Raw genomic sequence first — 17,692 nt, 5'->3', positions numbered from 1 at the left:
TATGGGGTCACTCAAGGGTCAGAGGTAGACTATGGGGAGGAGACCTATATATATCCTTTTAAGGACTGTGTAGAACCAACCAGGGCTTCTAACCTAATCTCCACCTTCATTTTCTCATGGTACACCCTGCATATCAATCTGGATGCCGAATGAATGAGAATGGATCACATTTCAGACTGACTGGAGCATCATCTAGTCAAACAAGGCTCTCCCCTGTTTTCATCAGGGACTAGAGTGAACAGAGAAAAGTCATCTACTGGAACAAATTCCAAATTATTATCAGCAGAATTCAAGATTCACACCATCAACAAATGAGGCATCAATGGAGAATGTTAGCTGTAGTATTCAATACTAAACATGAGGATAATCTTCTTGAATGGAGGTATCAAATGGTGATGTGGCCAAACATCATAATGGGGAATTGGATAATGAAACTTATTTGTGCCTGTGGTACCATCGAGAGGTTGACTGAAGAAGTGGAGAAATTCCTAAGTCATTAAATAAGGAAGCTGAATTAAATATTAGCATAAATAAACTAATATTATGTTTCAGCATAAGAATGTGCACAAATTCACATGGAGAGAAGTGATATCTTCATGCTGTTTCAGAACACAAGTGTATACAAGGGATTTGAAATGGGAAGTGATCACCTTTTTAAGTTTTGAGCAGGATAAAATTGAATATCATATTGAAAAGAAGAGTGTGTAACAAATTGTTTTTAAAAGAATCAAAGTTTGAGCAGCTTTCAGAGGTGAACTGTAGACGAACATAATGCATAAATATTATTCAAGAAAAACTGGAAGTTTGAAAACTAGAATCAAACCTTGGGGGACTCATTGTCAGACAAGAAAATATTGATTGATTGACAGTGTAGTGATCAGAACTCTAAGATGCACTTAGCAAGTTACAGAGACTGTCATGGAAAAGAAGGCTTGTGGAAAGTTCTAGCATTTTTCTGTGTACTTTCTCAAACAGCACAAAATGTGCTGTAAGAGGATACAGAAAACAAAGTGGTGGGTAAAAGAGGCTAATCATGAAAAGACTAAGTTAAGTCTTTTCATGATTATCCTGTGGCAGATTGTCCTGGATGCTATAGAAATATATAAAACCTTAGAAATGGCAAAGGATAAAGATAACATGAAAACCGAAGATAAAGATATTTTGGATGTCTGAAGTAATTACTTTGAAAGATTACTGGATGAAACAGGAAGTGACAGAACACTGGTAGAAAACAGGAATGCAGGCAGGGTACATGTGTTAATACTTGAGGAAAAAGGGAAAAAAACACATTAAAAAACCTGAAATGTGGAAAGGCAGCTGGAGTTGATGATATTCAGTCAGAAATGCTCAGATAGGTATAAGTTTTTTAAATTCAGATACCTCTTTACAGGAGTCAACTTCAAGATAATTAGAGCAGCTCCCTCATAGTACCAATCCATAAAAAAGGAAGAACTGAATAGGAAAATTATCTTTTCTTTAGTATTCCAGGTAAAATTTATATAAGCATGCTTGATGCTAAGGAAAATTTGAGGGGAAACTGGGAGAAGAAAAAGCTAAAGTCAAGCCAAATAAAGGTTTTCAGAACTGGATTTTCACTTTGAAAAATAGTTGAAGCCATGGAAATATGACAAAGATCTGTATTTAAGATTTGTGTATCTGGTAAAGGCATATGACTACCAAGAGAGAAGCTGTTCAGAATGCTGCAGTTATGTGTGTATGTTATATAGCGCATTACGTAGTTTATATTTGAGTTGTATGTCAGCAGTTGGTTAATATTGAAGAAAGTACAGGAAGATAGTTTGTTACAACTTTAGAGTGTATACTATCCACTCATATTCATCTATATGAATTACTTTATGAAGGAAAGTGGTATTAGGATTGGAGATATTCAACACATTTCTTAACTTTATGCAGATGATATTGTATTCCTAAACAAATCCAGTAGAAGAATACAGGATTCTCTGAATAAAGTGAATAATAGCTGTCATAAATTCAGTATGAACATCGGCAATAAAAAGACAGATTGAAGATGAACAGACCAATTGAAAATAGACAGCAACATTGAAAACATGAACTGTATCCTGAATAGTGAACTCATGGAACATGTAAAGCATTTTAGCTATTTAAGCTGAGGTTTTAGTAAAGATTGCAAACTAAATATGGAGATAGACAACAGGATTAGTAAAAGTGGTATGGTAGATAGTCAACTGAATAAATTTTTATGGAATAAGAGAGAAATTAGTCAAAACACAAAACAAGCTGTATATAAGACAGTGTTCAAAATAGCTTTAACTTATGGATCTGGGCGTTGGGTTAGTAATAAAACACTTGATCAAAGACTTAGAGACTACTGAGAAAAATTAGGTGAGTGAACAGATGGTATCAGTGGCAGAACTATATTAAAAATGAGGATATTAGAAAGGAACTTGACTTTGTTAACATTCTGGAATGTAGGAGCAGGCTAATTTAAGAAAGAAAAAAAAACGTTATGGAAAGAGAGGAAATCAAAACAAGTTTTTTTATTATGGCAGGAAAAAGACTTGAGAAGACCAAGATCTAGGTGGATTGATATATGTAGGGCTTTAGAAGACTAAAATATGAGATCTGATATCAGACTCTTGACTGGTAACAGATTAATTGGAGGAATATTGTCAATAGAAAGTTTGTAAAGATATAAACTTTTCATGTTGGATAATGAAACCCTTAACCCATTTGTGATATATTAAATGCACTTTACTTTTTTTTTTTGTGATTCTCAACCACGAGAGAAGTTGTGTGTGTGTTATGTATATATTTTTATCTGAACATGCAGCTCTCCATGGAAGTGAGGGTCATATAACTCACTGTAGAAAGAAGAGAAATTGATAGGTTTGAAGATGATATGTTATTCAACAGCTGCTTGTGTTCTTACAGTCTTGAAAGAAAGTAAATAAATGATGGTAGCCAGATCAGCAGAGCATAATCTATGAAAATACCTATAGAGGTAAGCCAAGACAGAACATTTCTCTGCCTATAGAGTACTTTTGTAAAAAAAAAAAAAAAAAAAAAAAAAAAAAAAATAATAATAATAATAATAATAAAAGCATAATAAATTTAGTTTAATCCTTTATCCAAGTGTGAGCAAACTAAGTTTGCACCTGAAAGTATCTTCAGGACTGGGGTAAGGTGGTACAACACCAGAAAACTCCTTGCAAAGGTGGAGCAAGCTACCAACACTATCTCAGTATCTCCCATAATGCAAAACACATCTCCTTGCGGATATGTCTAATGTTATGCATTGAGGGAAGGGCCACAACCCAGACTAGTTTCGACCTTTATTGAGGTCTCTTCAGTGGGAGCCAGGCCCAAGTGGAGATACCAGGCAGAAGCATTAGCAGGTCATCTCTACCTATAGGAGTTGCCAAATGGTGTGCCACCCTTTTTTAATAAATTACTCTGGATTTAGAGAAAGATGTTGAAGGTTTATTTTTCACTTGGTTAGAGTATAATAAATTTAGTTTAATCCTTTATCCAAGTGTGAGCAAACAAAGTTTGCGCCTGAAAGTATCTTCAGGACTGGGATAAGGTGGTACAACACCAGGGAACTCCTTGCAAAGGTGGAGCCACTTGGGCCTGGCGCCCACTGAAGAGACCTCAATAAAGGTCGAAACTAGTCTGGGTTGTGGCCCTTCCCTTAATGCATAACATTAGACATATCCGCAAGGAGATGTTTTGCATTATGGGAGATACTGAGATAGGAGTGTTGGTAGCTTGCTTCACCTTTGCAAGGAGTTTTCTGGTGTTGTACCACCTTACCCCAGTCCTGAAGATACTTTCAGGTGCAAACTTTGTTTGCTCACACTTGGATAAAGGATTAAACTAAATTTATTATACTCTAACCAAGTGAAAAATAAACTTTAAAAAAAAAAAGCAGTTTTAGTGCATCACATCAAATGTATGAACAATATTAAAAGATTTGGACAGATTTGGGGATTTATGTCGTGTCAGCAGTTGTATACGTCCTTAACTGTATAGTTAGTAGCATCTTGAGAATAAAAAAATGCCTTTTTTTTTTTTGAGGCTAAAGAGATCATGGCTGAGATGTGTTTGTGCCAGGAGAGGCTACTGAGGTATAAGTCTCATGATTTTGGTTGGAGATCTCAGTATTATCAAAAATAAAGGAGAAGTGAAGTGAGATACTTCTTGTGAGAAATGCATTTTGATAACACTGATGCTCACTAAGTGTTCTCACTCCATTGGAGAATGGTATAGAGATCGGTGTAGGTTAAGAAAGAGCTTGAAGATTGCTGCATTTTCATTTGAATTCAACATTTTTCAAATGAAAAAGAGGAATGGAGTGTGCCAGCAACAAAACTTTGGATAAGATCTCAGGTCAATGAGCAAGTCATTTATGTATTAGAGAAAGATAATGGGCAAAAGTTTAGTGTCCTGTACTACTCCATTTAATATTAATAGAGAAATATGAGAGGAAACCATTTACTATGGCCTATAGTGAATGACCAGAGAGAAAGGTGATGACATTTCAAAGGATAAAGGGCAGACTATAAGATGATCCTTTGGTGAGTAGGTTTCTTTGCTAGATGTGATGAGATGTTCTGGAAATATCAAGAGCAGCAACACCCAATGATATTCTTAGGTGTTGGTGGTTATTCATAATAGTACTTTAGTGTATGAACAACACCAAAAGAACAAAAATAATTGGGTTACTCATATTTTGCTAGATTTCAAACCATCATCTTCAAACACAGCACTCATTTAGATTGTTGTGAACAGGTATCCAATACAATAGCCAGAGCAAGATCTGGCAATTATGTTTACCAAACAGATCACAAATGGAGTTTTTTTTTTTTTTTGTCAAGGTGGATATGAGATATTAACATATTCACCAGTCTATTCAAAATAGGCTAAAGTTGCAGGTTGCAACTATATTTTCAGATCTACCTTGGGTATTTTTCTTTCTCATCTGTCAGATGATGGGTTGAGTTCCCTTATGAACAAATCTTTGCCATCTGGCTCTATCTCTGGCCATATCAGTCATCTCTCTGAAGCTCGATAATTGTGATCTTTCCTTCAAAGACTGTCAAGTTCTTTTCGGTCTGCCTCTTGATTGTCTTCCTCCAATGATTCCTTTCAAAACTGTTTGGTAATATCTAAGAGGACATTCTTTGAAGGATTCCAGACCATCTTAATTACTGTTTAAGAACTATAGCGATGATAAATATCTACTGGATTGCTTAGATGAACTATACTACTGATATTTCTACTTCAGCATTCTTCTGATGGAGAAGCTACCTTTGAATTGTGGATATTCAAGTTCCCAAGAAAGATGTCCTCACTGTTTGGACATGTAGGCTGCAGAAAATCAAGCTTTAGAGATAATCAGAGATAAAATGGCCATCAGAATTTGGAGAGCGATAAAGTTAGCAAATGAACATAACAAAATGTAATGAGGAAATTTTGAGCCAGACCAAAGTAGATTAAACGGCTGCCAGTTGAGTGTGACAAAGTTAAGGTGGGATTATCACTTTTGTCTGAAAATGTTAGACTGAGAAGATGGGACCATACTGAAGAAATTGATGAGGCTGAGAACTGTAGTAATGACAAGCAGAAGTTCTGAGGACATTGCAAAAGTAAGTGGAATAACATACAAGCTTCAGTTTTGAAAATCAAATATGAGGGTTAAGGAAGTTATCCCTCATCTCTTATAAGTCAGACCCAAATGAGTGACAAGTGTGTGGAATGTTTGCTATAACGATAGAGTTCAATTTTATGGTTCACAAAATTTGTTGTTAGGCAAAACCAGGGGATATGATAGAAATATGTGTTACTAAGAGGGTTTTATAAAATAGATGCTAAAGAAATTTTTCAATATGTATCAGGAAGAGAGAATACTAGATCACCCCTGGAAGATGTAACCAGAAAAGTTGTGATTTTTGCTTGGAGAGTGGTTAATCAATGGAATAGGTTATACTAGAGATGGTTCAGTGAATGAGTATGCCTTATACCTCTCATCATACTCATTCACTGATAAATGGTTAGCATGGGCTTTCCACAGTGAGTCTTTGCACTCCATAGAGGTTTCAGGATAATATTTTTTTTTAATTAATCATCCCTTTGATCATTTTGCCATTTAAAAATGACCCTGTGATACATCAAATTTAAACTTCTTTTTCAGTTATTTGATATTTAGGAGGCCATAAAACAGCTCTGGGTGGAATTAAAAAGTGTCACTAATGGAAGACTTATTAAGGGCTTTACCTGATGATCGTCCAATCACTGCTGTATGTATTGTGGAAGATCCAACAAAGTGTCCTCCAGGGTTTCAAGTAGTAAGTGTACATAGTGCATGTGCATATTGATATATATTAGTTTCAACTCTTATCCTGTATTTTGATTGTTGTTATAAAGTGTCTTCTTGGGGAAAAATACAGTGAAGGCCATTTACTGTCAGGATCCCAACTGCACAGAAGCTTCAAAACCTGTGAGTCTTAATTTTTTAAGATCCCTCTCTATCGGAATTCCAATAGTCCAGCCATCAGAGTTTTGCAGTAAGGCTTGTACTATCCATCTCAAAATGAAAATTTTGAACTGAAACAGCAGGTTAAACAATATTTGTAACAAAACAAATAACTGAAGCATTATATATATTCCTTCGGTAAGTTTCTCATTTCAATAGTTTTTTACAAATTTATACTGTCCGTTTAAATTAGAAGTTATGGATAAACAAAAATTAAACGTACCTTTAAAGAGGTACCTGTGGCATAACTATAAACAACAAATTACACGATAACCATGGTAATTAACTTTAATGAAATGAAAGTACAGATATTTCATACTGAAAATAACAGTACATCATTAGTGCGAAGAAACAAGCAGATGAAAGAAACAGGAATACAAGGTACTTACAATAATCAGTTTACCAATTAAAAACTGTTGCCGCTTACTAGAAATTAATAAATAATTAATAATTAAATTAATAAATTAATAATTAATAAATAATATTATTAAAACTGTTTTTGATTGTTACATAAAATGAGTCTCCCAAACTTTTGAGAGAGAGAGAGACGATCATTCCAATTCAGATTTGGCTGATGTAAAAGGGCTTCACAACTTTCTTTTTTGTGAAGTGTTTTTTACATCAGCCAAATCTGAATTGGAATGATTTGCTCTCTCTCCCAAAAGTTCCAGAGATTCTCATTTTATATGACTGTAAAATCTCTCATGATATGTAACTTATCATGTTTGCTTTTACATTTTTTTTTTTAAGAGGAATGTACTTAGAAAAATGTTAATAACTTAAATGAGCCTTTGTTAATATAATGTGGTGTATGACATCATCATGTAATGCTGTTAACTCATGTCTAATCAGTAAGTCTTAATTCTAAGAATAGTGAAGAATTCTTGAAATTGCCATATACATCAATTCTTAGAATTCTTCACTATTCTTAGAATTAGAATTATACTTTGACTCCACTCTCGTAAACTATTATTTTAACATGGACGATACCTTGTTTACATCCATTAATTCACAACCCATTTTTTAATTTTGCTCACGATGTTTCTGCTCTTTGGCTTCATTCTGAAAATGAACTTGCCACCTTCCTACATTGAATCATCAATTCACCATGTAAAAAAAGGAATTGCTGTTAGTTTGCCCTTCTTGGACATGCTTCTTACTCACACAGCTTTTTGTACTTTGTCAACTAGTGTTTATAGGAAACCTGCCTTTACTGGCAGATATAAATATCAAAAGTTGCTTGTCATATCTCTCAAAAAATTTTGGTATTGTCAAGTCATTAATTAATAGAGCACATAATGAGCACATTCTCTCCTGTCTGAGAGACTTGTAACAAGTATTTCACTATTAAAATATTAAAGGAATTAAATGGTTACAATTGTTGCCAAATCCATTGGATAATTGGCTCCATTCCAACATCTTCGATTCTTTTCCAGACTGCAGGATTCCAATTCCAATCCCATATATTTCTGGCTTCTCTGTGAAACTATTGGTAGAGTTCCAAAGAAGTTTCACATTAATCTCACAATTTCCTATCAACAAAATTTCTCATCTCTTACCATCTATAAAAGATAAACTGTCACTGCTGTCTTTAGCTGGTGTTCTATGAAAAAAAAAAAAAAAAAAAAAGAATTAATGAACATTGGTATTACATTTGAATACATAAAGTCTAGTCTCATAGCATAGAATTGATACTAAACACAGTAGTAGTAATACTGTACTGTGGGATTTCTCCATAGAAGCACTTTTAAATATCAGTGCCTTTTTAAAGAAAGTTATGAAGCCCTTTTGTATCTGCTTAATCTGAACCAGAATTATTTTCAATTCCCAACTGCCAAAAAAAAAAAAAAAAAAAAAAAAAAATTGCGATTCTCATCTTACGTAAATATCAAAAATAGTTTTTTCTTAATATTTCTCTAGCAAGTGGCATAAACAATTTTTAATCGTTAAACTCATTATTGTATTTACCTTTATATTCCAGTTATTTTAATTGCTTATTGTTCCAACACCCTGCTGATGTGCTGTTAATTTCAGCACGCAATATCTGTGCTTTACATTAAAATTTATTACTGTGGTTATTGTGTTTTTCATTATTTGTCTCATCTCTGTAGTCTCCAGTCTTTGCTGAAATCTTTTAATTCTAATTCAGCTCTCCAACCGTGAAATTAAAACTGACTTGAAAACATTTGTATACTGTGAGTTTAGTATTGTAATTTCTACTTATTCCATTTAAATTTATTCAGTTGACTTTCTACCATATCTGCTTTGCTCTGTTGTTTGTCAAAAAAAAAAAAATAAAAAATAAATGAAAACTAACCACTAATGCCTTTTTGTTCCCATATAGGGAGTAGGTGAAGCTGTTTTAGCCCTATCTAACTTTTAGAGACTGAGTGGGCAGTTCAATCTCCACTGGTAGCCAATCAGAGATAGCTGGCCCAAGGTTATCACTAATTAATTGGTATGCAGTGAAGAAGACGGCTAACAAAAAAATGTAAAATGGAAGATGCCTAACAAGCACCACCATCTCGTGGTCCCTAACATTTTTTATGTTTGAAAATAGTGTGGATTTGATGGCCGATTTTCTTGAGTTTACGGGGCGAAAAATCTGAATTTCCAGGAGGAAAAAAAAATTTGCTTGCTCATGCCAGAGATAGACTAACTCAGGAACCGGTTAGTCTATCTCTGGTTCTTAAATATCTGAAATGTTTTACTTGTTTTATAACCTCTCCATTCAGTATATAGTAGTTTTCTGTGTTCTTACCTATTTTCATAGTTTTGGTCTTTTCATTGCAGATTTTCATGCATATTTGTTATACCAGCTATTCAGTTTAATTAAGGAATCCTGCAAACTGTACCAAATTTATTTAATAGTATAAGTAGCATCATCTGCATTGTTTACTACCCACGAAAGGTTATTACTAAACCTATAGTACATTTCTACCATGGGTGGGCAAAGGATTTTGTTTTCATTTTTTGTCAATTTTTATATATTTTTTGTAATTTATAAAAATTTGTAATTTGTAAGCAACTGACACAATGAAAACGGAAAAGTTGTCCTTGTTGGGGATCTAAATAGCAGAGTAGGAAATGATTGTGAGACATAGAAAAACATTATGGGAAAATTTGGAGAAAAGACCAAAGCTAATAATAATGGCAAATACCTATTGGATTTCTGCTCAAGCACATGGACTAATTATTACTAACACCATGTTCCAACATAAAAATATGCACAAATTCACATGAAGAGAAGAGGCAGGGAATAAGAAAAATTTCATTGACTTTGTTATTGTTGATAGTGATGTTTTCTCCCTAGTGCAGGACACGAAAGTGTACAGAGGATTTGAAATTGGAAGTAATCACTGTTTAGTCTTGAGCAGGATAAAATTGAATTTCATATTGAAAAGAATAACATGTAAGAAAGTTTTTAAAGCGAATAAAATTTGAGCAGCTCTCAGATGTAAACTGTAGACTAAAATACACAAAGATTATTGAAGAAAAAATGAAAGAGTTTGAGAACAGGAATCAAACCTTGGAGATTCAGTGGAAAGCCTTGAAGAAAGCCCTGATTGACTCAGCTAGAGAGGCATGTGGTGAAGTTGTCTGCAAGGATAGAAAAATCAGAACTCCATGATGGACACAGGAAGTGGAAGAGGCAGTGAAGGAAAAGAAGAGAGCATATCAAAAGTTCCTGGCAAATAAGTCAGCTTGTGCTCTTTGAGAATACAGAGACAAATGTAAGAAAGCTGAACACTGTGTAAAACTAGCTAAAAAGTCATGGGAGGACTTTGGCAAGAATATAGAAAATAAATATCAAGAAGGTGGATTCTGGAGGTTGTTGAAGAAGCTTAGAAATGGAGGAAAGAATGCTGTAAAAGGAATTAGAGATGATAAAGGTGACATGAAAACAGGAGAAAAAGATATCCTTGAAGTATGGAGTAATTACTTCGAAAAATTGCTAAATGAAACAAGCAGTGATAGCAGAGTGGTAAAAAAACACTCAACAGGCATGCAGTCAGGAATACATATCCATACTTGAAGTAGAAAAAGCAATCAGAGGCTTGAAATGTTGAAAGTCAGCAGGAGTAGATGATATTCTGCCAGAAATGCTGAAGTATGGTGGTATAAGAGTCTTACAGTGGCTGCACTGCATAGTTCAGAAAGCATGGACAGAGGGACGAATTCCCAATGATTGGAGTAGAGCTCTCATTGTACCCATATATAAAAAGGGAAATAAAACTGAATGTGAGAATTACAGAGGTATTTCCCTATTGAGTGTTCCTGGCAAGATCTATGCAAGTATACTTGAGAAACGGGTGAGAAGAATTGTGGAAGAAAAGCTTGGTGAAGAACAAGCTGAATTCAGGCCAAATAAAGGCTGTCAGGATCAGATCTTCACACTTTACTAAAAAAAAATAGTCGACAAAGCATGGGAATATAACCAAGATCTGTTTTTAAGTATTGTAGATCTGGAAAAGGCAAATGACAAGGTGCCAAGTGGAGAAGCTATTCAATATGCTGCAGTTATATGGTGTCAATGGGGCATTATATCAAGCAATATTTAGTCTTTATTTGAGTTGGAAGTAAGCAGTTAGAATTGAAGGAAGTACAGGAAAATGGTTTAATGTTAAATCTGGTGTGAGACAAGGATGTATATTATCCCCTCTGTTATTCATTATCTATATGGATCACATTATGAAGGAAAGTGGTATTAAATATGATATCAAAATTGGAGAGGTTAATGTCAGCTCTTTGCTTTATGCGGATGATGTTATACTTCTAAATAAATCCGCTACAAGTCTGCAAGATTCTCTGACTAAATTGAATAACTGTTAATAGATATGGTATGATGGACAGCAATGAAAAGACAAAGACAATAAAAATAGGCAGAATCATTGAAAATGTCAACTGTGTTGTGAATGGAGAACCTGTGGAACAAGTAAAACATTTCAGCTACTTAGGCACAATGTTTACTGAAGATGGTAAATTAAATATAGAAATAGACAACAGAATCATCAAAGCTGGTATGGTGGGAAGTCAATTGAATAAATTCATATGGCATAAGAGAGATTAGCTGTATACAAGACGGTGTTCAAACCAGTTTTAACTTATGGATCTGAGAGCTTGGTCAGAAGTAAAACACTTGACCAAAGACTAAAGACTGCAGATATGAGAGTCCTTAGAAAGATTATAGAGGTGAACAGATGGCATCAATGGAAATGTCATATTAAAAACGACGATGTTAGGAAAGAACTTGACATTGTTAGCATCCAGGAATGCGTTAGCAGAGCTAATCTCAGGTGGTATGCTCACTTAAACAGAATGGGTGAGGAAAGATTAGGAAAACAAGTGTTCTCTGCCAGGTTGGCAGCAAAACGACCCAGAGGAAGACCAAGATATAGGTGGATTGATACGGTACAAAGTGCCATATACAATAGAAATATAAGATCTGATAATGTTGGAGTCTTGACATGTAACAGACTGATTTGGAGGAAAATTGTAGATAGGAAGTTACTAATGATGTAATTTTTTTTCATGTAGTACTATCATATCCCGTACACCCTTTAAGGGTACATGGCAGGAATTTGATGATGATGATTTACCATCTTCACTAAAAACCATGTCTATGTAACTGAAATGTTTTACCTGTTCCACAGATCCATTCACAACACAGTTGATATTTTCATTGTCTTTGTCTTTTTATTGCTGACCTTCAAACCATATCTATTACAACAGTTATTCAATTTAGTCAGGGAATCTTGCAAACTTGTAGCAGATTTATTTAGAAGTATAACTCCAACCGCATAAAGCAAAGAGCATACATTAACATCTCCAATTCTGATATCCTGTTTAATACCACTTTCCTTCATAATGATCCATATAGATAATGAATAACAGATGGAATAATGTACATCCTTGTCTCACACCAGGATGTAAGATTTAACATTAAACTATCTTCCTGTACTTCAACTCTAACTGTTGATTTGCAACTCAAATAAAGACTAAGTATTGCTTGATATAATGCCCCATTGACACCAAATAATTGTAGCGTATTGAATAGCTTCTCTCCGGGCACCTTCTCATATGCCTTTTGCAGATCGACAAAACTTAAAAACAGATCTTTGTTATATTCCCATGCTTTCTCCACTATTTGTAGTAAAGTGAAGATCTGATTCTGACAGCCACTGTGCTGTCATCATTGCTTGTTTCATTTAGCAGTTTTTCAAAGTAATTACTCCATACTTCAAGGATATCATTTTCTCCTATTTTCATGTCACCTTTATCATCTCTAACTCCTTTTACAGTCTTTCCTCCATTCCTAACACTCTTTCCTCCATTCCTAAGCTTCTTCAACAACCTCCAGAATATTTTGCCACCTTCTTGATATTTATTTTCTATATTCTTGCAAACTAGCTAAACAAAAGTCCTCCCATGACTTTTGTTTAGCTAGTTTTACACAGTGTTCAGCTTTCTTAGATTTGTCTCTGTATTCTCAAAGAGCACAAGCTGACTTATTTCACAGGAACTTTTGACATGCTTTCTTCTTTTCCTTCACTGCCTCTTTAATTTCCTATGTCCACCAGAGAGTGCTGATTTTTTTTATCCTTGCAGACAATCTCACCATATGCCTCTCTGACAGCATAAATCATTGTTTTCTTCAGAGTTTGCCACTGAATTTCCAAGGTTTGATTCCTGTTCTCATACTATTTCATTTTTTCTTCAATAATCTTTGTGTATTTTAGTACACAGTTCACACCTGAGAGCTGATCAACTTTTATTTGCTTTAAAACTTTCTTACATGTTATTCTTTTCAATATGAAATTCAATTTTATCCTTCTTAAGACTAAATAGTGATCACTTCCAATTTCAAATCCTCTGTACACTCTGGTGTCCTGCACCATGGAGAAAACATCACTATCAACAATAACATAGTCAATGAGACTTTCCTTATTCCTAGCCTCTTCTCTCCATGTGAATTTGTGCACATTTTTATGTTGGAACATGGTGTTAATAATAACTAGTCCATGTCCTGAGCAGAAATCCAACAGATATTTACCATTATTATTAGCTTTGCTCTTTTCTCCAAATTTTCCCAAAACATTTTTGTATGTCTGACGATCACTTCCTACTCTGCTATTTAGATCCCCCAACAAGGACCAACTTTTCCTTTTTCATTGTGTCAGTAGCTTTCTCTAGAGCCTCCAAAAATTCCTCCACTTCTACCTTAGTAGAACCTTCTGTGTGACCATAGGCACAAATAGGTCTCATTGTCCAGTTCCCCATTCTCATATTTGCCCATATTACTCTACTTGAGACTTCCTGCCATTCAAGAATATTAGCCTCATATTTTGTGTTAAATACTATGGCTACTCCTTGTTTTCCTTGATTGTCATTGCCTGAATATAACATTTTGCATTTATTGCTCAGAAAGATCTCACCAGTTTTTGTCTTTTTTGTTTCTGTCACCCCTATTATGTCGATCTGGTACTTATCTAATTTCTCGGCTAGCTCCATTTCTTTGCCATTCAGGCTTCTTACGTTGATAGTACCGATCTTTTACTCTGGTGATGTTGAGTTGGAGTTTGTTTTCAGATTTGTTCCAGTAGCTGGCTTTTCGCTGTTCGCCCTGGTTCCCTGGCGAAAACAATGGGGGGGCTTGTTTAAGAGGGCTACGCTCCAGCCGGCATGAAATTTTGTCATGTTGTACCATCATTTTTTATTTTGGTTTAACCAATAAGAATACAATTTGGTTGGGTAAATCCCAAATTGCCAGCCCAAACTCGTTCGTTCGTTCAGTATCCAAGTAGATACCCAACAGGGTGCACCACGAGAAGGTGAGGATTGGACATTAGGTCAGAACCCCTGGTCTGTTCTCCACATCCCTTTAAAGGCTATGTGGAGGTCTCCTCTCAGTTATACAGCTTTCACCTTTAAGCACCCCTAAGATGGTAAATTAAAAATGGAAATAGACAATAGAATCAATAAAGCTGGTATGGTAGGAAGTCAATTGAATAAATTCATATGGAATAAGAAAGAAATTAGTCGGAACGCTAAATTAGCTGTATACAAGACAGTGTTCAAACCAGTTTTAACTTATGGATCTGAGAGCTGGGTCAGAAGTAAAACACTTGACCAAAGACTAGAGACCGCAGATATGAGAGTCTAGAAAGATTAGAGGCGTGAAATGACAATATCATATTAAAAAAAAGGATATTAGGAAAGAACTAGACATTGTCATCATCCAGGAATGTGTTTGCAGAGCTAATCTCAGGTAGTAGTATTGTCACTTAAACAGAATGGGCAAGAAAAGATTAGCAAAACAAGTGTTCTCTGCCAGGTTGGCAGGAAAACGACCCTGGGGAAGACCAGTATATAGGTGGATTGATACGTTACAAAGTGCTTTCAACAATAGAAATATAAGATCTGATAATGAGTCTTAACAGACTGGTTTGGAGGAAAATTGTAGATAGGAAGTTAATAATGATGTAATTTTTTTCATGTAGTACTATCATATCCTGTACACCCCTTGAGGGTACATGTCAGGAATTTGATGCTGATGATAATGTTCCATTAACCCCATATAACTAGCATTCTGAACAGCTTGTCTTGTGCTTTTTTTAGATCTTCTAAACTGAAGTACAAATCCTTATGTTCCAATTTTCAAGATTAGACTTTTGCTTTAAGCAAAAAAATTGATCTTGACAAACCTCCATTTGTCCTAAATCCAGCTTGTTCTTTTCCAACTTGCTCTTCCACAATTTTTTAGTCTCTTCTCAAGTATGCTTACATACAATGAAGAGCCAAAACATTGACTAACTACCTAATACGGTGTAGGTCTTCCATGTACTGCCAAAACAGCTCTTATCTGGCATGGCATTGATACTACAACATTTCTAAAGGTTTCTTGTGGTTATCTGGTACCAACGCATAGCCAGCAAATCCTTTGACTCTTGTAAGTTATGTTGTGGAACCGCTGCAGAGTAGATGTTCTGTTCCAACACAAACCACAGATGCTTGAGTAGATTGATGTCTGGGGAATTTGGAGGGCAGCGCAATACCTATAATTCTTTCTCATGTTCTGTGAACCACTCTCGCACAATCTGGGCAGTTTGGCATATTGCTTTATCCTGCTGAAAGAAGGCACAATCAGAGTGCAATACTGTTGCCATGAATTGATGTACCAGGTCTGCAGTGATGTTTAGGTAGGTGGTAGACACCATAGTTTCCTGCACATGAATTACTGGGCCTAGATTTTCCCAGCAGAACATTTTCCTAAATGTTGCACTGCCTCCAGTGGCTTGCTTTTGTCCTGTGGTACATCCTGGTGCCAATACTTTCCCTGGTAAACAACACATGTATCTGGCCATCCACATAGTGCAACAGGAAATGAGAATCATTAGACCAGATGATCTTCCACTCATGCAGAGTCCAGTTTTGATGCTCATGCCCATTTAAGGTACTTTCGACGGTGAATTAAGGCTAGCATGGGTACTCAGAATGGCCTACGGCTATGCCATCCCTGTTTTCAGCAAGGTTCGATGTACTGTGTTGTGATGCATTACACCCATCACCAACATTCAGATTATTGGCAACTTGCGAATTTGCACCACAGTAACAGTTCTGTTGTTTCTTACCTTCAGGATAGCCTTCGTTCACCTTGAGTATCAATGAGCCATGGTCATCCCACTCCTTGCCAGCGGTTTGATTTTTCTCTCCTTGAACCACTTTTTGAAGGTATTCATCACGGGTGACCGTGAGCACCCCTTACAAACCTTGCCCTCAGAAATGCTCCGACCAAGTTATCTGGCTATCATAATTTGGCCTTTGTCAAAATGGCTTCAGTCTGCTGCTTTTCTAAGAATAACACTGATTAACAGAGTGCATTATCAGGTGTTATTTGTACCATATGACCTGCACATGCAGTGAAGGATAATCAGTTTCCACTGGTATTTATTCAGATATCATGCACCTATGGTTTGTTTTACTGTGGCTTATCAGGAAAATCTTTTCTGGTTAACTGTGATTAACATAGCCAATATATCAACTATCAGGAACTGAAACAGCTGGATCTACAAAGCATTTTATTACTTCTGTACACAATGTTTGCTGGAAGAAAAAGTCATACATAGGAGTGTATTCCTTATGGAAACATTGTATAAAAATTATTATTATATTGTCTGAATTTGAACAGATCTGATGGACTATTATATTTATCCCTATTATTTGAAATATTATTTCATTACTTGAAATGAAGAAATTTCTAAATTGTTATTAGAAAAACACTGTGTGTTTTCCTTTGCCTGAAAAAAATACTTTTCTTCTCATCTGCAATTAGAGTACTATGAAAACATCTCATTTTTTTAATTAGTGATTTAATTTATGAACATAATCTTTGGACGGATATATATAATTATTGTTAGAACTGAACTTTTGCTATATAGTATCGATTAAACTTGTCTTGACGCCTAGAAATTTTTTTCCCCTCTTTAAAATGCTTTGCATAATGTTATTATTATTATCTCGGGCAACTCCAAGGAGTCGACAGACTCATCGAGGGAGGCCCTAACATCATGTCAAGAGCAACTGTTCGACATTCACACAGTATCTATCATACCTCGCCTTGAACTCATTCACAGTCATAGCACCCACAACAGACTCTGGCAACTTATTCCACTCATTCACCTCTCTAAGTAAAAAACCTAGTTCTAACACCCCTGCTAACCACACTCTTGCCCAGCTTCCATGTCCTTAGTCCTCCCACCGCCAATCCTATTCTCAAAAATATCTTCTGGATTAATCCTATAGGAACCCTTCAGTAATTTGAATGTCTCAGTCATATCACTCCTTTTCCCGCCTATCAACCAATTTTTTTAACCCACAAATCTTCAACCTGTTCTCATAAGGTTCATTCCACAGACCTGCTATCATCTTGGTCACTCGTCTCTGGATCCTCTCCACCTCCTCCCCATCGAGAAGAAACCCTGGCGCCCATATCTGGGCACAGTAGTCTAGATGGGGTCTTATCAAGGCTCGATATAGAGGAACAATAACTTGTTTGTCTCTGCTTGTTAAAATATTTTTCAGCAACCAAGTGATTCGATTAGCTGTTTTGGCCACTTTTGCAATATGCCCCCTAAACTTCAACTCCCTATCCACCAACACTCCCAAATCCCTGGC

General features: G+C 35.5%; 1 protein-coding gene across 2 annotated transcripts in view; it reads left to right on the top strand.

Moving 5' to 3' along the window:
- Nucleotides 1-17,692, top strand: part of Mvb12 (multivesicular body subunit 12-like Mvb12) — a 171,363-nt gene that overhangs the window by 28,230 nt on the left and 125,441 nt on the right. For both annotated transcript variants that reach the window (XM_090395241.1, XM_090395250.1), the window contains one exon: nucleotides 6,176-6,329. In XM_090395241.1, coding sequence (XP_090251367.1) covers nucleotides 6,234-6,329 — 96 coding nt within the window. In that variant the 5' untranslated portion in view covers nucleotides 6,176-6,233. The remainder of the gene's footprint in view (nucleotides 1-6,175; nucleotides 6,330-17,692) is intronic.

The sequence above is a fragment of the Typopeltis vanoorti genome, chromosome 1, assembly GCF_054136105.1.
Source record: "Typopeltis vanoorti isolate ZY-2024b chromosome 1, IOZ_Tvanoo_1.0, whole genome shotgun sequence".
NCBI classification, from domain to species: Eukaryota; Metazoa; Arthropoda; class Arachnida; order Uropygi; family Thelyphonidae; genus Typopeltis; species Typopeltis vanoorti.
The sequence above is the reverse complement of the archived record's forward strand: the minus strand, read 5'-3'. Positions and strand labels throughout refer to the sequence as shown.